This window comes from Thunnus thynnus, chromosome 12 (assembly GCF_963924715.1).
Source record: "Thunnus thynnus chromosome 12, fThuThy2.1, whole genome shotgun sequence".
Classification (NCBI taxonomy): Eukaryota; Metazoa; Chordata; class Actinopteri; order Scombriformes; family Scombridae; genus Thunnus; species Thunnus thynnus.
In genome coordinates, this window is record NC_089528.1 from 16,146,921 (window position 1) to 16,170,380 (window position 23,460).

The 23,460-nt window shown below is 41.8% G+C and overlaps 1 protein-coding gene and 1 non-coding gene across 7 annotated transcripts; both read left to right on the forward strand.

The window, feature by feature from the left end:
* Positions 1–764: 764 nt before the first annotated feature.
* On the forward strand, positions 765–23,422 carry eif4g1a (eukaryotic translation initiation factor 4 gamma, 1a). Of its 6 annotated transcripts, none has more exons than XM_067605856.1 (31): positions 765–1,218; positions 3,186–3,312; positions 3,413–3,499; positions 3,726–3,758; positions 4,808–4,987; positions 7,144–7,243; positions 9,444–9,595; positions 9,847–9,939; positions 11,380–11,455; positions 11,546–12,493; positions 12,585–12,673; positions 12,849–13,023; positions 13,865–13,998; positions 14,357–14,476; positions 14,616–15,008; positions 15,274–15,420; positions 15,531–15,767; positions 15,926–16,030; positions 16,253–16,552; positions 16,706–16,823; positions 16,911–17,013; positions 17,127–17,464; positions 17,619–17,740; positions 17,885–18,057; positions 18,169–18,294; positions 18,721–18,802; positions 18,923–19,021; positions 19,166–19,306; positions 19,434–19,515; positions 19,787–19,927; positions 21,875–23,422. In XM_067605856.1, exons 2-31 carry the CDS (start codon positions 3,238–3,240, stop codon positions 22,054–22,056), a joined length of 5,151 nt encoding a protein of 1,716 aa, XP_067461957.1. In that variant the 5' UTR covers positions 765–1,218; positions 3,186–3,237; the 3' UTR covers positions 22,057–23,422. The 6 variants fall into 6 exon arrangements, with proteins under 6 accessions (XP_067461957.1, XP_067461954.1, XP_067461955.1 ...); XM_067605853.1 differs by having other exon boundaries at positions 766–1,218; positions 17,616–17,740; XM_067605854.1 differs by having other exon boundaries at positions 766–1,218; positions 3,190–3,312; positions 17,616–17,740.
* On the forward strand, positions 15,064–15,140 carry LOC137194891 (small nucleolar RNA SNORD66). The gene has a single exon (XR_010931033.1). It is a non-coding gene; the product is annotated as a small nucleolar RNA SNORD66 (small nucleolar RNA).
* Positions 23,423–23,460: the final 38 nt, after the last annotated feature.

The window sequence follows — 23,460 nt, forward strand, 5'->3', positions numbered from 1 at the left end:
AGTGTGCAATTAATAATAATAAGAAGAAGAAGAAGAGGAAGAAGAAGAAGACAAGTTGCATTAATGTAATGTGCCATGTTAGATCAAAGATCACAGATAAGCAAATATGAGATTATGGGATTTTACATTAATATATCGTGTAATGTCCATGGGTGGGGCAGAATCTGTGTCAACTGTTCTTGTGGTGTGAGGTTTTTGTCTTGACAGACCTCTGGGGAGCGTTTCAATAGGCACAAACATTATTGTAATGTCAAGGTTGATGAACTTTACATTTATTGTTTAAACTTAATGCTTATTGATATGTAGACTTTATATCTTCTGTTAAATTTACTATGAATTTCTGTGTGGAAATTCTTGCCAAGGTTTTTCTAAGTAAATCTCACTCAACCTATTTTACTGCAGGCTGTTAGGTCTTTTGTATTCTTAATTTGCTCTGTGTTCGCACTAAGGTGTTTTTATTGCCTTGTGTTTTTGTCAAAGGCATTACTTATCCGTGTCTGTTTTGTTTAATCCTGGCATTGATTGTCTGTGTTGGCAGATGGTGACTATTGTAGTTTCTGTGGATCAATAAAGTATGTACAGTAGGGTCCAGAAGTCTGAGACCACTTTCCCTACTGTATCTATACTGTGTTCACATATGAACCGATCTTGAATCATGGATGTCTTGAGCAGGCATAAGCATTATTATAAAGTCAGGGTTGGTGAATTTGCCTGTATCACATGACCAAGGAAACGGCATCACATTGTAATTTCCCCGGAAGTTACCCATGCGACTTGGAGGCGCACCGGCTCCATAAACCAGAAACATCGCACTATGGCCTCTCTCTGAGCCGCCTGACGCGACACTTGTGTACATACCTGACCGGCAATCCGTCACCATCGACGCCTTGATAATGGACCCCCGGTCCAGAGGCTTTTTTCGGGGCCATCGGAGTTGTCAATAGTACTCCCAAAGTACTATATTACTTGATTTTGAGCGCTGTCACTTGTGCTCGCCGGGGATTTAAACCGAGGTGACAGCAGCAGCACTCGCCCCATCTGCCGGTTAGCTAACTGCTAACTATCTCGCTAAGTCAATAGCCAAGAAGGGCATCACTTTTCTTTTGGAGTAAAGGACAAGGAAAATACAATACCTACTGCTTTCATAAACAGACGACTGACCAGAGGCTGATTCCCCCCGAGTTCCCATCTTAAGAACACATTCACAGTTGATTCCTGGTAAGAATAAAAACCAACTGACGGTGGGAGATGCTAGCTTGAATGTAGCTACACCCGAGCTTCATTTTGTGAAAGGCACACCGGCTAGCTACCGTTAGCTGGTTGAACAGGCCCTGCCGGCTGTCAGTTTACTGGGGTAGACAGCGTGCTAATCCCAGAATAGGAAGACAGCTAAAATAATTAATTTAAGTTAATGTTAATGTTATAACTTAAGTTCGGTGACTAGTTAGCCTGGATGTGTCGTTTATAACGGATGAGGTAACGTTAACGGCAGCTCTCGTGGCTAATCTCCACTCGGTGACCGTTACAACCGCAGGCTTCAGGAGCCTTAATGTCACCAGATTTATGGTGTAACAGCGGTTTTTCACTATTTCAGAGCCAACATGTCGGTGGTTACAACCTGACTTGAAGTTTGAGGTAATTCGCCCTGTTAGCTCAAAATAAATGTGAAGCAGCTGGTTTTATTTGCTCGCTGGGCCTGTAATTAAACACAGCTCATAGGACAGGACTGAGCTAACCCGCTAACGTTAACTAACAATAATGTAACCTAATCGGCATCAAGTGTTGCAACATTACTGTGCGAGCGGCGGATTATTTGCTGCTCTTTAGTCGTCGTCCATCAACACAGTCAAAACTACTAGGCTGAGCTGTACGTTAAGTACGTTTAAGGTTAAATGTGGACGTTCAGCCACGTAGCGTAACTAAGCAGAGTGACAGCGGGACACGTAACGTTAGCCGGCTGTTGGCTAACGATTTAACCCGCTTCGGCCTTTCGGGCCAGTGAAATGCCTTTTCATTTTAGCGATAACTTAGCCAAAAACACAACGGGAGTCTCTTCTGAGAGTCATATATTTAATGATTGCTCATAATACCGGCAGCTGTCACTGCCGGCGGAGCCTTATAGCAGCTTTGAGCGCTGATGTCCTGTCTGAAAGCAGCATGGCCCCGGCTAACAGCTAACCATAGTTCCTGTGTCAGCAGGTGGATGCTGTGTGTGACACGTCTGCTACAAATATTGATCCGGTGCTGTTTTAATACTATCTTTAATTTTTCGTAGATATTCCAACATCCATTCAAAAATAATGTATCAGTTAGTTTTTAAAATTGATATCGTTATTTGGATGGATTATTTGCACATGTAGCTAGCACAAGCAAGAGGGCATTGAAGCTGCTGGTAACGCAGTAAATGAACTTTGACCTGAGGTATCCATTTTCTTAAATTCACTCAAAACCCGGTCAGACAAGTGATGTGGTGGCATTCACTCATATGCTTGAAGTATAACTCTAAACCATTATAACTTAAGTAATTTCCTTTAATATTTGTCACCTATTTGCCTTTTTCTGTTTTGTCAAGTCACATTCATTTAGCTGTTTGTGTGGTTTTTTTGGTGTTGTTTTTTTGTTTTGTTTTTTTTAATTTTTTTTTTACAATCACTATCTGTCCAGTAGATGAGTTCACAGTGGGTCTGACACAATGGTTTCTAAGGAATCGAGTACAAATGCCCTTTTTTGCTTGATTTACTAGCTGTCACGGCCCCTTTTCTACTCAAACAATAGATTGTTTTGGGTGGAGGTTAGAACAAATGAGTCGATTGCGATCTGATTTTGAGCAAGGAATCCGCAAAAGACATTACAACACTAATTGCTCATAAGACGGCACGAATTAGCCATGCAGTATGCAAGTGAAAAAGATTGTGGGAGGTGATGGCGTTATCATAGGCGAAACCACAAACCACACCCTCAGTGCTTGGTCAGATGTTGCCACACTTAAAAAGTTCATGTCTTCATACCGTGTTTGTCTGACGTCTGACCTGTGTGGCTCCAATTATCATGTTTAATGGAATAATGCTACGCCTCTGTCTGCTAGGAAAATTTTAAAAATCAATTTAGAACTGAAAGCAGTTTCATCTTGATGTTTTTGATTAATACTTTGCCTTTTTTGTATTTCTTGCTCCTCTCTTTCTCAGAAAGGCTGGCTACACAACGCCACCCTAATGCAGAACCATAAAAGAACGTGAAATGAACAAACCACCACAGCCTATAACGGGACCCACCTCTGTCCCAAACCCAGCCCCTTCCCCAGGATTGACACCGGTGAGTGCCCTTGACCCGGTGGATTCAAAGCTGTTTTGGTAGGTTAAATTTTGGTAAAGTCTATATAATTTTTTTTTTCTCTCCATTCTCTCCTCTGAAGGCCGCCTACGGACCTGGACAGCCCCCTTCTCTTGTTTTTGCAACACCTCCACCTCCACAAATGAACTCCGCACCACAGCCCAGACAGGTACTGTTCACAGCATGTTTTTTTTCTTTCGGATAAGGTTTTTTGCATTCAGGGTACCAGTACGTGTTTTTGCCTTGTAAGAGAACCTTCCTTTTCTTACTCTTTCACATAGATTTCTGACACGGCTTTTTCTGCTGTAAAGCTTTGGCTAAATGAGTGTATGTGCGTGTGTGTTATTGCCTATTTGCTATCTTGACTTCTTTCCTCTCTTCTGCTGTCCTCCCAGTTTGCTGCAGGGCCCCGTACTTTACACCAACAGGTACTAACACCCCTCACTCTTCCTTACATCCCCTCTGTCTCCGTAGTGTAATGCATGCTTTTAATTCCAAATGTCGGAGACTTAGAAGCTGTAGTGTTGATATTAGACAAATGTTCCTCCAGTCTGCTAACATTGATTACTGCATCTCTTTGTTGAAATACACATTTTTCATTAAGAAGTTATGACCTTTTTTAGCTGTTGATGAGTCGCAATATTTTAAAAGCAGATGTTCACCCAGGCATTATTTATTTTTTTGTTCATCCCACACAAGCCCATACCTTTTTCTTAAAAAAAAAAAAAAAATGCCTGCCACATTTGTCTGCATTTGCAAGACATAGTCCCAATCATGCCTCAATAATGATTTTTAATATTAAGGTGAATTTATTTTTGGTACCTGCAGCATTCTAACATCACTGCCCGCATGCGCCTGCAGCCCTTAAAATGATTCTTTTACCACTTAAAACTGGAACCCACAGGGCTTTTTGGGATTTCACTTTTATCCAGACTCGTGCAGATTTGCATGTGCAGCTATGGTTGTTTGAGCTTATTGTTCATGGCTGAGAGATACACTGCTGCCTGTCATACTCTTCTTTCTTACACCTTGTAATCTCAACCTTTCACATTGTCTCTTGTCCTCATTTTCACCTTAATCTCACTCCCTCTCTTGCTCTCTGCTCATGTGTTGCGCGGCTGAAGGGTGGATACAGAGCATTACAGGTAACAGCTTTACTCTTCGTCTCCCCCTCCCCTCCCCCCTTAACTTGGGCTAACCTCAGTGTGGCAAGGAGACTTGAATTTCAGTGCACTTTAGACTCGGTGTAACCCAAGAACTGATTTTGCTGTATACATTTGCAGTTGCTGTGAGTGTGTTGCGTCCAGCTGGGGTTACGGCTATGTGTGACTGGATGCACACACAAGCAAAAATGCTGCAACATTCTAACACTACCATACTTAAAACATCAAATGCAGACACCAAGCAACAGGTTTGCTTGCTCTGTGATACACTCTTCATCCTTCTTTCCCTCCATTCTCCCTTATCTGTCCTCCAGGGTTACTATCAGAACCGACCGGCTATGGCCGCCAGTGCTCCCAGAGTCCAGACAAGTAGTGGGCCTCGACCTGTTGGACCCGCTCATGTCTACCCACCCAGCTCCCAGATGATGATGATTTCCCAGCAGCAGCTTTCTTTTGCTGGCTCCCCTCAGGGCTACTTCATCCCCCCTGGACAGGTTGGTTCACATTAGTGATCACAAATTGATACTAATGATATGAATGATACTAATTCAGTGTATATGGTCATCATATTACCGTATTGGCCAGAATATAAGACAGTATTTTTTCTTCAGGAAATTATATTTTTGAAAGTGGGTTTGTATTATATTCAGGGACATTTACGTGTTAACAACAGCAGATGTTCTTTTTGACTGAAGTGAGTACTAGCTGATTTCATGAAGAGTGTTGCGTTATGAGTTGTTAGTAGCTTTAATGCTGCTAGGCTAACAAGTTTCTTTGTCAGTTCTAGAGAGGCAAAAGTGTTTTAGGTACTCAATTTCACCTACGGAAGTTTCTGGTGGCCTGTTTAACAAGTTTTGATGTCACGCATGGAGGAATTGAATTCTTGACGAGCGAAAATGATTTGAAACCGTCTCCCAATGAAATGGACCAAATTTCTAAATAATCCTGCCAAGTTGCTGAGAATGACCAATGACGCAGAATGTCATGATAAAGACCCCCAAAAGGCCTAATCAGAGAAAATCCTGAACGGGAAACTTAGCCGATTTTCAACCAGCATTGTATCATTACAGTGTGGGTAGTATATGCAAATAAATAATGTTTAATTTCCCTCCATATTGGCTACACCCAGAGCTCCCCTGCTCATTTGCCAGCAAAAGAGACCTGCCTTAGACTACAAACTCCCTTTCTGCATTTTCTGTAGTGGAGCCTTCAAGGACGGTAAACTTTGGGTCTCCCAAAACACTCCCATCTACCATGTTACACTAGCAATAGGGGGAAAGCAGACACTAAAATATCATACTACTAAATACTTTAAAATATCAGTATATTTGGTGGAAAACTAGTTTCATGATACAAGGCCAAATATCAGGCTGTTGAATCAGACACAACAGAGTCTAGACGTGAGGACGTGACCACCAGAGCGATGTTACAGCCACAGCCTGGCCTCGGCTGTTTCTCTGTGATAATACAAACAAACAACTAGCTTTACAATATAATGTCGGAGCAGAGATCTGGCACTACTATTACGACTTATGAGGCTGAATATTGCGCTGTATAATCAAAAGAGTAGAGTGGAGAAAGCGACTGCCAGACTCAACGAGGAAGAACGTTTTGTGAATGAAAATAAGCCTCAGTAAAGAGAGATAACGCTGCACTAACTTTGTCTTTGGTGCTAATTTGTCCGTGAACACACTGTCAGTAGAGTCAGTCAGTCCAATTGGACTAGACGTGGGCAGTGCATTCTGGTTGTTGTAGGATTCTCCCGTAACAGCGGTATGGAGAATCTACAGCTTTTTTCTTATTTCTACTGCATAAGTGACCTAGTTTTGAGAAATCATCATATTCACAGCGGTGAATTTTTCCTTTAATCCAGAAGGAAATTATGTTAAAGGTGGAGTGCAGGACTTTTGTCTCCCCTTCTGGCAGCGAGAGTAATTACAAAAACACTCTTGACTCGTGCTTACATCATAGACTCTGCCGTAGCCTACTTCGTCACTACTGTCGCAGCTGTAAAACGGTGAATAAATTGTTTTGAGCGTCACACAACCCCCGCAAAATGACTCATTTCACTATCAGAATTTGATCCATTCGGGCTGATAACATTCGGAAAGTTGCATGATTAAACCATTTTATCCCCATTCAAGTTAGCAGAGAGCTAATGGGAGTTAGCCGCTTGGCAGGCAGAAGTCTCTGGTGTACGTGCTCTGCCTGTAGAGCATGCGCAGTATGCATTCATCCGGCCAGCGCTGGAATGTCAAACCCGACACCAGATTAAAAACTCTGTATAGTGTGAAATACAAAGAGATTTACCTGGCAGCGATAGGTTTAATCAGCATTGTGTGAACTTGTTTCAACTTGGGCTTGAATGTAACAGACGTTCATTTATATGTAAAAGTTCTGCACTGCAGGTTTAATATGTGATAAACAGAGTAAGAAGAATAAGGCTGGTCTTGAAAACATATTTGGACAAGCTACACAAATATGGGCGTTATCTTAAGTTATGGTCAAAAACGGGTGTTTGAATAGGAGGGTGGTATCTTATATTAGTATAGTACATTACTGTGGTGATGGCATAGATTGACCTGAAGCTCTCACAACTTAATTGTCCCTCTATTGTTATTGTTTCTGACTATTTATTTTGTTTCTGCAGTACCGGGCCCCATATATGCCACCTACTCAGCAGTATCCTGTGACCAGCGGTACAGCAGGCTTCTATCCGGGAACTAGCCCTGCTGAATACTCTGCCTATGGTAAGGGTTTTTGCCTGAGCTAAAAAGTGGTGAAATCTCTCACAAACATCAGAAATCCAAACTTAACTTCGATTTTTTAAGTTAAAGCATGTATTTTTAGTCCGTATCCATTAGCGCACCTCTTTGCCCGTAAGGTAATATTGGGTGTGCTGTGGTTTTGCTTGGCTGGTTGGTGTGTTAAATGTCTTTCTGGGTCAAAACACTGCTGTATGTGGTGATCTGCCAGTTGCATGTGGTCTGGCTTAATTCTGCTTTGGCCTGTGTTCTTTCTATCTGCAGTCTCACCTGGCGCTGCCTTACAGGTTCCATGAAATGGCTTTGAGACCAGAATTTTGCTCTTTTTGTTTGATGTGTTCCCACATGAAAAAAGATGTTTGGCTGGAATTTAATGTTAGGAGGGACTGAATTTGAATAATAATGTGGTAAAATAAAAAAGAGCAAGACGAAGACTCCAAATAGAAGTCAAAAATGTTCAGTCGTTCAGGAATTAGAAAAACATTTTTTTTTGCCACTTACAGACATGCATCTGATCTGTTTTATGGCTTCAAGTACTCATTTGCTTTTGCAGGTTTCTTTTTATAAGTGAGGGGCAGGGTGAGTCAAACTAAAACCTAATTTTATTGGCTTAATACATACTTGTAGGTGCAAGATGGGTCTGTGAACAGAACTTTAAACTCTCCAAGAAGAGAAGTGTGATTTTGATTTACAAATATGCAAAAAAGTCAACATATTATGGCATATAAGAATAGGATGCAGCCAGGAACACGAGGTAAGAATACAAGCAAAGGCTTTGTTCATTTCATGGGACCTTTTTAACACCCTGCTTCCTCTGGATCCTCTCATTAACTCATTCTGCATCTCTCTTCCTGCCCTCTCTCCTTCTTTCCTCCCTCTCCCGTCCCTCACTCCCTTCCTCTCCTTTGCTGCGTTGGTTCAGAGCCCTCTCTTGCTGCGAGGGAGAGGCGGGGTGGTGGGGGGAGAGGGGGCGGGCGAGAGAACGGCCGTCTCTCTCTCCACGGTGCTCCTCTCACCTCCCAGCGCTACCCCGGTGAGTAGTGTGTGCTTGTGTGCTGGTCAGCAAGCTTCAGTGGCAACAATCTCTGTGGCACTTCTTGTCTCTGATAGTGTTGTAAATGTGTTTTTAATTTTTTTTTGTTTTTGTTTTTGTTTTGTTTTTTTCCCCCCTTTTCATTTGGGTAACACACATGTATATACTACATGCAAATGGTCTACAAGTCAATGTCGGCACAAGTAAACTAGCCACCAATTCTGCAATGGCATCTCTTGTAAATTCAAGCCATAACAGTGTAATGTATGTACTTTTTAACCCCTTTTGCCCAGATTTTTCTATGACATATATCCAGGAGATCTATTAAATGTTGAAAATATAATAAATATAGTCATCGATATCCAATTTAGATACGTTTTATCTTAAACTAAATTTCGTCTACTTTTAATCCATGGCTAGGTTGCAATTCACCACACTTTTGTGCTGTGTTATCAGCTGCTCTCACAATATCCTTCAACTTAGGAAAAAAAAAAAGCACAAAGCAAAATCTACAAGCTCCTGATCCATGAAATCAGTTTCACTTTAATTTACTGCTAAAGACGAGCAGCTTGCCACAACACAGCTGACGATGAGCTGAAAGGTCTTCTGCCTGCGTTGCGTGTTAGCTTATGATTTATAATCATAAGCTAACACGCAGCTACTACGCAGGACTGTCACATGCAGACTGTGAAGGTCAGACAAAAGCAGTACTTTTCCTAAAGCTTGTCATAACTAATTTGATACACACACCCTACATAAGCTTTGAGTGGAATCCAGCTTTTGTGTTACTTCAGGAATTTTTACTCCATTATTACAAAGTGTTTTATTTCCCTGTTAAAATGAAAGTATCCATATGGTCTCCAGCTGTGGAGAAACTGATGGGGACAACGGAATGAATTGAGTAAACACTGCAGCTGTCAACAAGCAAATGTTTATAGTTGCACCTTAAAAATGTCCCTTTTATACGTTTATACCTTTTAACACCCACGATTCCCACAAACTTTATTGCAAGGTTTTCAAAAACAAAGACTTTGGGTCATAACCACAAGAAAAAATATCTTGTGAATCCTGGATGGCTGGTTATTCTAGTGTAAAGCTAGTGTGAAGTATTGTTTTTAACAAATGTTTTTGTGTTTTACTCTGACCTTGCAGCGGGAGCATACTATCCAGCTCAGCCGCAGTACTCTCCATCTGTCCAGCCTGCACCGGTCATGATCAACCCCGCCCAGCAACAGCAACAAGCTCCGCCTCCTCAGCAACCACCGGCACAGTCACAAGGCCCACCAAAGAGGGAACGCAAACCGGTAGTGTGTCACAACAAAAGGGCAGCGGACCTCTTGTCTGAGGTCAAAAAAAAAAAAAAAAAAAAATTGAATGGGGAGAAAAGTGTATTGTCTGTTGAATGTGGAACTTTCTCTTTTACCTCAAGATAACAATAGCATTTATCATGATGGGTTGCAGCTATACATCAGTAGTGGCAGGATAGTTACATACTGTTGCATTTTAATGTTGGATACATGTTTCGTGGACCAATACGTTCCCTGTCTCCTCATAGATCAGAATACGAGACCCCAACCAGGGCGGGCGTGATATCACAGAGGAGATCATGTCAGGTGGAAGGTCCACCTCCACACCGACTCCCCCACAGGTAAGAATCTAAAGTAAAGTACTGAATGCCATTTTGTGTGACTCTTGAGTTAAAGGTAAAGTTTCCTTATTTTATGAATCTAAATTGTTGTTGGCTATTCTGCACTGACTTCAGATATGTGTGGAAAGTGAAGGGAGTGAGAAGCAGAGACAGGAAGAGTGAAACTCGTGTTATATAAGAAAAACTTCAGTTTGCCGTTCTAACTTTTATTATGCCTCCGACAGCCTTGGCCGGAGGCATGATGTTTTCTGGTTGTCCGTCCATCCCTTTCTTGTGAACATAATATCTCAGGAACACCTTGAGGGAATTTCTTCAAATTTGGCACCAACGTCTGCTTGGACTCAATGATGAACTGATTAGATTTTGGTGGTCAGGTTAAAGTTGCTGTGACCTCACAAAACATGTTTTTGGCCATAACTCAAGAATAAATACACTAATTATGACAAAGTTTCACACAAATGTCTTATAGGATAAAATGATGAAATGATGACATATTAATTTGGACCCTAAGGTTTTTGTATGAGTCCACCCTCTTCACTTCCTGGATGACAACCAGGACAGGGGGCCTCGTGGTTCTCTGGTAGTCCTCTCGTAGTTCATTGGTTTTGCTGATGTTGAGCTTCAGGTGATTATCGTTGCACCATGTGACAAAGCTCTCTATCAGTCCTCTGCACTAAACTAAAAATAGTCTATTAAGTTAAGACAGCAAGTTTCTCACTGGAAATTATTCACTGGAATCATGTCAATATAGTGATGAAGTCCATTTTGCCAAAAAAGATGCTTAATGCCTTTTTTCATCAAATTCCTTCAAAGTCTTCACTACAAATATTATGAATCTGGACGGACATGGATGTAAACTGCAACTTGACTGGTTGGCGGTTACAACTGCAAGGCGGTATTTCTAGTTTTGTATGAATTGGTGGTAGGCTTATCTGAGAATGTAGAAATTTCAGTAAAAACAAAACAAATCATCAATCAAAACATGTAAGAAAATAACTAAAAAACAGAACTTTAGGAGATAATTGCTGTTTCCCATTTTAAGAACAGACATTTGAGTTGGTTTGTGTGAGAACAGCTCACACTGTTCGTGGGGAAAAAAAGCACAATTTTGGAATTCTTTACACACCCAACACTTAAATATTTCAATGGGGTCATTGCATGTTGTTCACATCTCTGTGCAAACATTAGCATAACTCAAATCTAGCACAGCATTTTACTGAACAAACAGTACACTGCTAAAGCAAATGCACACAAATATGCCCTGAGGTCTTGAGCTGTAGTTGTATTTTAAGGCTGGTAAAATGCAATACAACTCAACAACAGGGTGCTGTAGCTTTCAAAATGAAATTAAGAGTTGAATCAACACCTTTCTGACACAGTAAAACAAAAAGGGAAAATAAACTGACAGCAGTTTAAAGATGACTCTTTTTGTAATCGTAGGCCTCCACAGCAGATGTAAGTCCTGCACAGACCAATGGTGAAGTTATACAGCCTGTCACTACAGTGACAAGAAGAGGTGAGTACATTTTCTCAGTTTTGGTTTACATTAAAAAAGTAAGATGGCTGTATTCCACAATTGTGTAATTTAATGTTTTTCACTGCCCAGATGAAAATGCGGAGCCTCCTGCTAGCGCTGAAACCCCACCTCCTCCTGCCACAGCAAACCCAGAGCCTGTGGTCGAGGCCAAACAGGAAACGGACAGCCAGACAGCACCGCCCACTGAATTAGCCGCACAATCTGCAGCCCCTACACAGGCTTCCGAGGTGCCAACCCCATCGATAAAGGACCAGCAGACTCCCGCTCCCCTCCCTCCAGCAGCAACACCTACTCCTCCCCCTGCTGAGGCAGTAAATAAAGTCGATACTAAAGTTAGTGACACAGTAGATGCTCCTGTAGGTCCTTCAGCATCAGCGGCAGCGCAAGAGGTCCCTGTCAAAACAGAGGAACCACAGGCCGCCCCTGCTCCAGCTGAGAAGGCACCCGAAAAGGAAGAAAAGAAAACCGAGGAAGTGGAGAAATTAGAGAAAGAAGAGCAGGTGACCAGCACTAAGGTAGAGCCTGCAACTGAGGTTGCAGCAACAGTTACCCCTGTTGATGTGGCAAAAGAAGAAACACCTACAAAGACAGCAACTGAAGTGTCTCAGCCTCCACCCTCTGCACAGGAACCAGCTGCTCCAGCGACTCAGACTGCTGCCCCCAGCTCTGCCCCCGAACCTGAACCCACACCAGCTGAAACAGCAGAACCGCTTCTCCCCAACGGCCTTCCTCAGGACACTGAGGAAGTGCCTGAGGCATTTTCAGACACTACACCCCTAGACAAGCCCGACGCTTCTCAATCTCAGGAATCCACACCTGTGGCTAAAACGGCAACGCCAGCCCAGGAGCAGGAACAGGAGCAGGAGCAGGAACAGGAGCAGGAACAGGAGCAGGAGCAGGAACAGGAGCAAGAGCAGGAGCAGGAGCAGGAGGAGGAGAAGAAAGAGGAAGAGGGGAAGGAGAAAAGTGAGGATGCCCCTCCTGTTAGCTGTCCTACAGAGGAATCTACTATGCAAGGTAGGGTGGAGTAGTATCTTACATGTATTTATGATCATCATGCTGTTTTTATGGAGGATTATAATGTCAACACTTTGTCCTTTTCTTGAAGCTGCTACATCTGTGCCAAAGAAGAGGAGGAACATGAAGGAACTAAACAAGAAGGAGGCCATTGGAGACCTCCTGGATGCCTTCAAAGAGGTGTGTATCAGTCAGGATGAGAATGTAAAAGATGAAGAGCAACACACAGCATTTAAGTGTCTCAGCAGTTTCAGCTGTATCAATAATATTTTTGAGGATGTTTGGTTGTCTGAAGAGAAACTGGGTTATTATAATACTTATTCATCTTTTCCTGTTTTGTTTGCTCCGGGAGCAGGATGCCAAGCCTGCTTCTGAACCCTCGTCCACTCAGGCCGACCCTGTCCCTGTTGCTCCAGCTGAACCTCCCGCTGAGGTCGCAGATGAGACCTGGGAGGAGAAAGAGGACAAGCAGAACACAGAACCTAGACCTTCACCTGAGGCAAAAGAGCAGAAATACCAGTACAAAGAAGGTAGGTTATGACTACGCTTCTTCATAAAAGGCTTGGTTTACATTTTTGTGTGCAGTTAAGTGGCTTCAGTTGTCTTTTTCATGTACACTCGAGCTGTGTTGAGTTTTTGCTGCCATTAAAAAAAAAAATCATAGATAAAAAATGGTTTTGCATAAAGGGTTACAGAAGCTTAAATTTATGAAACATCACATTTTTGGACAGTAAAATTAATTATGTGAATTATTAGATTGATTAGATTGTTTTCTGTCACAGTTGAGTAATGAGAGAACTTTTTTTAAAATATTAAAATAATAAACGGTGTGCAAAAGTACTCAAATATTAAGTCAATATTTCTACTTATGCTGCTCAGATCTGATTGTAGATGCTTCTTTTCCACATTGTTTACCTTTCACTGCTCTAGTCGAGTGTTGAATGAATTCAGTTTCACAATACATGAGGAGAGTATTGAACATGAGGTCACTTACAGATTGCATTGGGATTTAGGCGGTCACGTTTCAAAGAAGTAAAATCAATACAGAACTATACAAGTGTTATTCATACACGGTGTTCCTCTTTTGTTAACAACACAATCGTTACAAATCAGTGTTGACATGGTGGAATGAAAGGAGGCGTATCCACTATATAATGTAAAAATGTTCATTTAGAGAGATTGTCAAATTTCTCCTCTCTTCAGTGTCCTGTTCAAGATTCAAGACACGTAGCCTCTGTGCAACCATGCTGCACCTTACTCTGTACTCTGCTGTAGCAATAACCTGTCTATGAAACAGAGAACATGAAACATTTTGCCCTTCATGCATCAGTTTTCCACATTACATTCAATCTGCCCTCACACATCTTTCAGAACAATGGAAGCCAATAGACCCAGAAGAGAAGAAGCGGTACGACAGGGAGTTCCTGTTGGGCTTCCAGTTTATCGGCGCCAGTATGAACAAACCTGAGGGCCTGCCCATCATCAGTGACGTGGTTTTGGACAAGGTAAGGGATGTTTAGCTTTATTCAGGTGTTTTCCCAGGACTTTAACTTCTCTAGCCAAAGTGACAATCACTAACTGATGATGATGACTGCCGAACAGCCACAGCTACCCACGATAAAATACATAATGTGATTAGATTTCGGACCTCTTAGCTTCTTTTTTTGCAGAATTTTTCTGAAAACAACTTAATACCTTAAATTTAATTCATGTTTGGCATTAAGACAAATATGTAGACATTAAAATAGAAGCTTCATGTACTCGTTTTACTTCATTTATGACCTTATTAGCGTCACTGGTTGTTGTACATATTACACTGACGACTGTAGAAGTATGTAATCTCACCTCTTACTGTATCTTTAGGTGAACAAGACTCCCCTGCGGCCTCCTGACCCAGCTCGAATGATGAGTTCTGGCCCTGATTTTACTCCTTCATATTTGGGCAACCTAGGGAGCCGATCAGTGGGCGGACCACGAGGACCAGTAAGTTTGTACACCTCATTTCTGAATATTTCTGTCCCTTTTTTTCAAATTCTGTGTATGTAATGATAATTCAAGTCATGGGTTTTGTTGAATATTGTGGTCATGTTTGTTGTAATACCTGTATAATCCTTCTCTTTAGCCACCCGGACCACGTCGCTCCCAGCAGGGTCAGCGGAAAGAACCCAGGAAAATCATCAGCAGCATGTCCCTCAACGATGACGTGCAGCTCAACAAGGCCGAGAAGGCCTGGAAACCGTCTATGAAGAAGAGCGCTCGCACCCGCCCCGGGGAGGAAGTGGAGGAAGACGTCGGCTCTGACCAGGCCAAGACTCAAGACCTGTTCAAGCGTCTGCGCAGTATCCTCAACAAGCTGACACCTCAGAAGTTTCAGGAGCTGATGAAACAGGTGACAGAGCTGGCGATAGACACCGAGGAGAGGCTGAAGGGAGCCATCGACCTCATCTTCGAGAAGGCCATCTCAGAGCCCAACTTCTCTGTGGCCTACGCCAACATGTGCCGCTGCCTTATGGGGGTAAGTCAATGCGATTGTGTCTGAATCTTGTGATTTCACTCTTGGCATTCATTCGCTCCAATGATGACTCATATTTTGTGCCACGTGTCTGGGCCACTGAATGTTCATGATGGTATTGAGGAACTGAAGGAGCACATTTATCATTGTTCATTTTCTGTTTAACATTGTTACAGTTATTGTGCCATATAGATATTATTAAGATGAACATTTTATATTCACTAAAAAAAAAAAAAACTAATTATATTCAACGTTTTCCCCTTTTCAGTTGAAAGTCCCCACCTCAGACAAGCCAGGAGTCTTTGTGAACTTCCGCAAACTGCTTCTCAACCGCTGCCAGAAAGAGTTTGAGAAGGATCAGGATGATGATGAGATCTTTGAGAAAAAGCAAAAAGAGCTGGAGGCTTCTAAAGAGGTAAGATATGTGATCTTTTACTGTCACTGTGCCAACCACTGCAGTATTTGTCATTTATTGTGACTAAACTGATCTTTTGACCACAAACACCCACTTGTGTTTGCCCTCAGGGAGAGGAGCGTGAGCGCTTGAGGGTGGAGCTGGAAGAGGCCAAAGATCAGGCCCGGCGCCGTTCACTGGGTAACATTAAGTTCATCGGTGAACTCTTCAAGCTGAAGATGCTGACGGAGGCCATCATGCATGACTGTGTAGTGAAACTACTGAAGAATCACGACGAAGAGTCTCTGGAGTGTCTCTGCAGGCTGCTCTCCACAATTGGCAAGGACCTGGACTTTGAGAAGGCCAAGGTAGTAAAACATGAACACACACAGACATGGGTGGGGTGAATCAGGAAGGGAGACAGTTCACCACTCATAAAGTCTCAGACTTATTCAAACACAATCAGTTTGATATTTTGTAGTCATGACTCAAAAAAGACGCCTTTTTTTTTCTGTGTCCCTGTTAGCCTCGTATGGATCAGTATTTTAACCAGATGGACAAGATCATCAAAGAGAGAAAGACGTCATCCAGAATCCGCTTCATGTTGCAAGACGTGTTGGACCTCAGAAGGGTAAATATTTAATCATCCATAATAGTACGCAGCAATAAAGAGCTGATTACAAGCATTTAAGGTAGTGGCTAATGCTAAGTGAACAGAATTATATTATACTGTTTGTACAAAGTAATCGACAGGCGTTATGAGTTGCATGGAAATCTAGAATGTACATATAAAATGACTGGTGTTGGAAGAGTTTCAAGATTGTTTAATGGCCGTCTTCCATCTGCTCCGTAGAGTAACTGGGTGCCTCGTAGAGGAGACCAGGGTCCTAAAACAATTGACCAGATCCACAAAGAGGCAGAAATGGAGGAGCACAGGGAACAGATTAAGGTCCAGCAGCAGCTCATGTCCAAGAAAGACGGAGGAGGAGGTGGAGGAGGAGGCGGCGGCAGGATGGGAGGGAGCATGGGGGGCCGAGGCCCTCACACACCAGGAGGCGGCCGGAACAGCCAGCCCCAAGATGAGGGGTGGAACACGGTGCCCATCTCCAAGAATAGACCCATCGACACCACCCGCCTCAGCAAGATCACAAAGGTAACGTCTAACGTTTAAGGTTTTCACTTTTGATCCATCTAAAATTTTCTTCTATTTGACTCAAGGCCTTGTCCAAAATCCTCTACTAAAGTGATGATTTGAGACCTGGATGAATGTGTGTTTAACTTTGTAACTTTTCGTGTTTCCTTATAGCCTGGTGCTCTGGACTTCAACAATCAACTGTTGGCTCCAGGGGGCAAAGGCATGTGGGGTAGCTGGGGTAAAGGCAGCAGTGGAGGAACAGGAGCTAAACCAGCAAGTGGAGACCAGGGTAAAACACCTCTGCCAAAAAGAGTCTGTGGTTTATGTTATTTTGGCTTTTGGGGTGTTAATCTGTTCTTTTCCTCCTCTTTTTTAGATTCAGGTCGTCCAGCCACCAGCACCCTCAACCGCTTCTCAGCCCTGCAGCAGTCTGGTTCGTTGTTGACTTCAGGCGACTCTGATCGCAGAGTTCCTCAGAGGTATTCGGCAACTGCAAATATTTCTTTACTCAACTGTTCTCCTGGTACTCTTGTAAATAACCCAAAAACTACATTTCCATAATAAAACTGGACCTTTGTCTCACAACCCTCAGGTCAAGCTCCAGCCGTGAGCGCGGAGGCGACAGAGACAGGAGCGATCGTGACAGGGACCGGTTTGACCGATTCGATCGCAGCGAGGGACGAGAAGGTCGCGACGACAGGAGCAGCCGGAACCAAATCACTAAGAGGAGCTTCAGCAGAGAGTCTGAGGAGCGCGGTGGGAGGGCCGGAGACAGCAGGGCCACGAATGAGCCTGTGCGTCGTGTGGCCAGCATGACCGACGACCGGGACAGAGGAAGCAGAGATCGGGGAAGCAGAGACCGAGGAAGTAGAGACAGGGGCAGCAGAGACAGGGGAAGCCGTGACAGAGGTCCAAGCAAAGATCTCACAGGTATAAAATCCCATCGAGCAAAAGTGAACATTTAAACTGATTTAATCGGAGAACAACATCTTTTCTGATTTATGTCTGATGAAATGGGGATGCAGAATGTTTGAGGACTGCTGTTTACCTTGTGTTTTTTTTTGTTTTTGTTTTTTTTTAGCAGTTAAACGTGAGAGCGCCCCCACTCCTCCTCCCTCTGTTCCTAAATCTGGCATGACTGAAGAGGAGGTGGAGAAGAAGTCCAGCGCCATCATTGAGGAATACCTCCACATCAATGACTTGAAGGTACAAACATGGCAACCCTGCATTCAACAATGTGAATTCAGCACACAGGCATGAACATTAACATAGGAGACAGAAAACACTTGGATTATAAAACCGCTCTGATGGCTGTCATCTCTCCCTTTTTTCTTCTTTTTTGCATCATAGGAGGCGTTGCAGTGTGTGGCAGAGCTCAACAGCACCTCACTGCTCTACGTGTTTGTACGGAACGGCGTGGAGTCAACGCTTGAGCGCAGCACCATTGCTAGAGAGCACATGGGCCTGTTGCTGCACCAGCTCATAAAGGCAGGGACATTGCCCGCAGAGCAGTACTACAAAGGGTGAGAAATAACACTATCACACTGTTTTTCCAATGTCGTCTTAATGTGTAGCTTTCTAGTGCATCCTTTGTTTCAAGAGAGATTGAGTGCTGCGTGTTTTTGTGGCCGCAGGCTACAAGAGATCCTGGAGGTAGCAGAAGACATGGCCATAGATATACCTCACATCTGGCTCTACCTGGCTGAACTCATTACCCCCATGCTGCATGAGGGAGGCATCCCTATGGGACAGCTCTTCAGGTGAGTGCTGGAAATCGGTAAAAATAATAAAATTTTTGGATTAATGATAGAGCCTGTTAGAAACTGGCCAATATGGCTCTTGGTCTGTAAATTACTTTTTGCTTAAATGGTGCTGAATCATCTTAAGTCAGGGAGATATAAAGCAAGCAAAGCAGTCTGAGCCAGACAAACATACAATGTGTGTGAAATAAAATCCACCTACTGAATTAAAAGTTCTCAAATGAAATATAAAACTAGTAGGAAGCTTAAAAAGGGGCCAAACATGATTTTAATCTCAACATTAACAATTCTTTATTATACTGCTTATTGAACTGCTTTTGTATGAATTGGTGCTACAAATAAAAGTTTAATTTGACAGATCAGATAGTAACTAATAATTTAGTTTGAAGCAAGTGGAAAGCTTAATTCTGTGTGATGTGTCTTTAGGGTGATTTCGAAGCCTCTGGTGCCTCTGGAGAAGGCCGGTGTGCTGCTGGTACAGATCCTCAAGTTGCTCTGCAAAGGAATGGTACGTTTATCAGAACTAGAGCTTAAACCGCTCTCATCACATCCTGTTTTATTTTCTAATTTGTAGTATAGTTTAATATTTTAAATTCACTGGATTAACTGTGCTTCTTCCCCCCATTAGACTCCTAAGAAGGTTGGGGCCATGTGGACAGAAGCTGGGCTGAACTGGAGTGAGTTCTTGACCAAGAACGAAGACGTCAACAAGTTTGTCACTGATCAGGTCAGTAAGAGACAGTAAAGTAGGGGTTGGACTTTGAAGGGGCTGGATGGGACTTTTCTGTGCATTTAAGAAAAATAAAAGACTTGAGTAACAAAGTTAGTAAAGAGTCTCTTCAAGCTTTTTTTGTTTTGTAACGTATTTCAGAAAGTGGAGTTCACGACAGGAGAGGAGACAGAGTCAAAGGAACCCGGTAAGAAGGTCCTCAGTGGAGAGGAGCTCAGCAAACAGCTGGACAGATTCCTTCACGACAAGGCCAACAACCAGCGTATCAGAGACTGGGTTGAGGTGTGTGTCAGAGTGCTAGTTTAACTTTAGACTTGAATATTTCACGTGGGCTTCTGTTTTTAAATATAAAGGTTATGAATAGTTTCGATCCTCCTTTACCAACTTCTTTTTTTTTTAATGTTTTTAGGCAAACATGGATGAACAGCAGACTGCTTCCAACCAGTTTGTACGAGCATTGATGACATCAGTGTGTCAGTCTGCCATCATATGTAAGTATGACTAATCACAGCGTGAAGAATAAAGAACTGATTCTGGTTAAAATTATCACTGTCATTTAGCTGCACAGTTATTAGTCATGACTGTTTGTTTTCTGACAGCGACAGCGAGAATTTAAAAGGGAACATCCCAAAAAAAAAAGACTGATTGATTTTTTTTTTTTTTTTTTTAATTTTTTTTTTTTTGAAGCCCTGGAAGTAAATATTTGTCATGGCACAAAATAAGTTTTATTCCAATTTAAGTCTTTGTTACTCCTCGTTTTAGGTGACACCCCGTACAGGGTGGACGCACGGCAGATCAACCAGAGAGCCAGTCTGCTGCAGAGATACCTGTGTGATGAGCAGAAAGAGCTTCAGGCCCTTTACGCCCTCCAGGCTCTGATGGTCCACATGGAGCAGCCAGCAAGTGAGTGTCGTCCTCCTGATCTCCCTGAAGGAGTTAAATGTTAGAGTGAAACATTCAGGGGTGGACAAAATATCAGATACGTCAAAATACAGCACATCATTCTGAGGTTTTGTTGACTGTTGTATAATATTAAGTATTTATCACTAAATAAGCAACAATCAAAGTTAGTTAAACTTTTCTCACCTTTTTCAACACTTCAAACCAGTGAGAATAAAAAGATTAAATTAAAAAGACAGTAGTTTGTTCATGTATGGCTCCAAATATAATATAATAATATAAATATAATAATTAGATTGAGAAAATTGGTTTATGGTTTGGTTCATTGACAACATTCTTAAATATTTAGAAAATACAACAAATCAGACTTTCATTGTTGTATCGGGTGTTTTCATCGTCCACCAACCTTTATCGAGATGGAGACGAGGTTTCATCGTCTCATTTCAGAAAGTCTTTCAAGGCCTGAAAGTAAATTTTTGGTGTTAGACGTCCAGATATTAAAATGGTCATCTGTGACAGGTGACTCATGATTTAGACAAAGAATTTGTTAAAATTTTTTAAAATCTCTGTTAAGTATCTTTATTTTGCCTTGAAATCTCTCATGAAGTAGTTTTATCAGAGCTGTCTGAATACTCAGCCTTTGTATTTATCAAGGGTGCAAACTTGTCACCTTTCAGCAAAAATTGTCTTCAAATGTCATATTTTGTCTGATCAACAGTCCTGAATCCAAATATGTTCTTATTACTATCACGTATGACACAAAAAAGCTTAAAATCCTCATATTTGAGAAGCTGCAACAAATACATTGTGGGGCATTTTTCCTTAAAATATTTTTTTCACCAAAATAGTTGCCTATTAATTTTCTGTCAATCGATTAATCATTGCAGCTCTAATTTTTTGTTTTCAGCAGACATACGTAGTGAAAACAAAACACTGTCAGAAAATAGTTATAATAGTTGATTATATTCACTGTTAATATCTTTACAGCCAATGTGTTGATGATTAAATGTTTACTAGAGCACAAAGCTCTTCATAGATCTAGCCTCTTAATTTCTCAAAGTGCACCAGATTTTGCATTTAACTTTTAAAATGTACAAAAATTTTCTTCAGGGGTCGCGTACCCCTGAGCCCCCCTAGAGTGTCCAAGGTCCACCCACTACAGTCTCACAAAATCCTGCCGGGAAACACTGGAACTTTATTGTATAGTTGATAGTCTTGACTGTGTCTCCCTTACGTTACTGTTGTAGCAGCAAGATTACATTAATTCTAGGGTGAGTTTTATCCTCCATACTGAAATTGTCTATAAATCCACATTTTAAAGCTGATAATTTAAACATTTTCCCCCGGGCGGACATGCCTCGTATCTTTGTATCCTTTTGCACCCCTGATTATAATAAACTGTCATCTCTTCAGTTGTTGGTGCATCAAGATGATGTGATTTGACAAAAGGAAGTATTTTGCCATATAGAGCCCGATGGATAGAGGACATTTGAGGACGATACGATGTAGAAATTTGAGTTTTAAAAAAATCCATGTAATTACAACTCCTAATTGACCTCAATCACATCCGTAGCGTCTCTGATCTGGAATTTCTTGTTACTTAATGGCCAAATATGCAAAACAATTATCTGTGATAAGTGATTAGCTGTCCAGTTTATCAGTCTGGCTCAAACACAGGAGAGAGGAAAATAACTCAACTGTGACTCAGTGATTCTTAATAAGGGAAACTGCAGCCTCACAATAATAATAGTTTAATTAACACCTCTGACTCTCCACAGTGTGAACTTTAGAGTTTTTATTTTCAGCAGGTTGTATTTTAATGTGTTCGTGGGTTTTTTTTTTCTCCTCCCTGCAGCAAACTGTGGTTAAGATCTAATTGTCTACAACAAAACCATCCATTTTTAAATTACTAATCCAGATCAACATTGACCTCTCCTTTTGTCCCTGCAGACCTGCTGCGGATGTTCTTCGACGCCTTGTACGACGAGGACGTTATTAAAGAGGAGGCCTTTTACAAATGGGAATCCAGCAAAGACCCTGCAGAGCAAACAGGCAAAGGCGTGGCTTTGAAATCGGTCACCGCCTTCTTCACCTGGCTCCGCGAGGCGGAGGAGGAGTCTGACAAGGAATAAAAAAAAAGACTGAACTTTAAAAAAGCTGCCGCCCCCCTTTGGCAAGACGGGGGCTTTGCAGGTGGCTTTTGGAGAGTCATGGACAATATTGCCAGAGAAGCAGACTCAAAAATCAATCCTCAGTGAGGATAAATCTTTATTATTTTTCTTTCTTTGAGGGATGGACTCAGAAAACAATCATTTCTCTCTACCTTCCCTCTCTTGCTTCCTCATTATTTCCCCACCTGCTTGTCACAGCAAGTGTCCTCATCAAAAATAAACTTGAAAACTGATTCAGCAGGATTGCTTGTTAACGAGGTGTGAAGTATCCCACGTCACTACGAAACCTTTTTTTTTTTTTTTTTTTCTCCCCCACAATAACACAAACCGACAGGCTGCTTTTTTCTTCTTTTTTTTTTTTTATGGTTCTAGATAATTATATTGCCTAACATCCTATCTGATCTGCAAGAATAAACCGTGGGGCGTGCGGTGTAGTGGGTTCTCTGATCCATGGGTATCATCATGCCATAACGTATGTTAAATCCAAACACAGCTCTTATGTCTTTGTCCCTTACTGGAGTGTGCAGCATGACTGAAGTGTGTTTCTATAACTGATACCGTGGGCGAAACGTTGATGGACAAAAATGTACATTGCTAACTAATCTTAAATAATCATGGGTGGAGTTTTTAAAGCAAAGGTTGTTTATTTTCTCTTCCTGTTTCCGGACATGGGACTCACAGAGGACAGAAACACGGAGGGCTGATGTTGACCTTTGACCTTGACTACTAGGGGGTGATCTTAATGCTTCCTCTAAGCCATCCTCTTCCATCCCCCAGTAGTGAACCACACTGACTGACTCTTCATCTTTACCTCTTCTGTACTTTAAACCTGAGCTGTCGGAGAGGGAGGGAGAGGGGGCGATCCCTGTAGAGGACACTTAATGACCCAATCACCGTTAAAACTTGAAATCTACAGAAATTGACTTGATGAAACATATAAAGTTAAAAAAAAAAAAAAAAAAAAAAACAACACAGAAATGATCCGAAAGCCTTTTCTACTTAAAGTGGAAACTAATTTCAGGAGCATTCTGTAAATATATAATAATAATAATAATAATAATAATAATTAAAAAAAGTTTTTTTTTTTTGTTTTATTTTTCAGAAACGATGAATTGCTGATGTAATGCAGTGTTTCCTTTTCCAACAGACACCGCAGTTGTCCAGATGCAGAGAGGTGCTTTAGATAATCCATTGATTATTAGTTTTATTGGAATTTTGTAAATATTTTTTTTTGCTTTCTTTATTTAAGAAATTATTGCTTCTTTTGCATCGGAAACTGGAAAGATGAGGTAACGGAACATTGCAAATAAAGGACTTATTAAGTTGCTGTGCAGAGTTTTGCATCAAGTGTTTGAACCGTGTTCG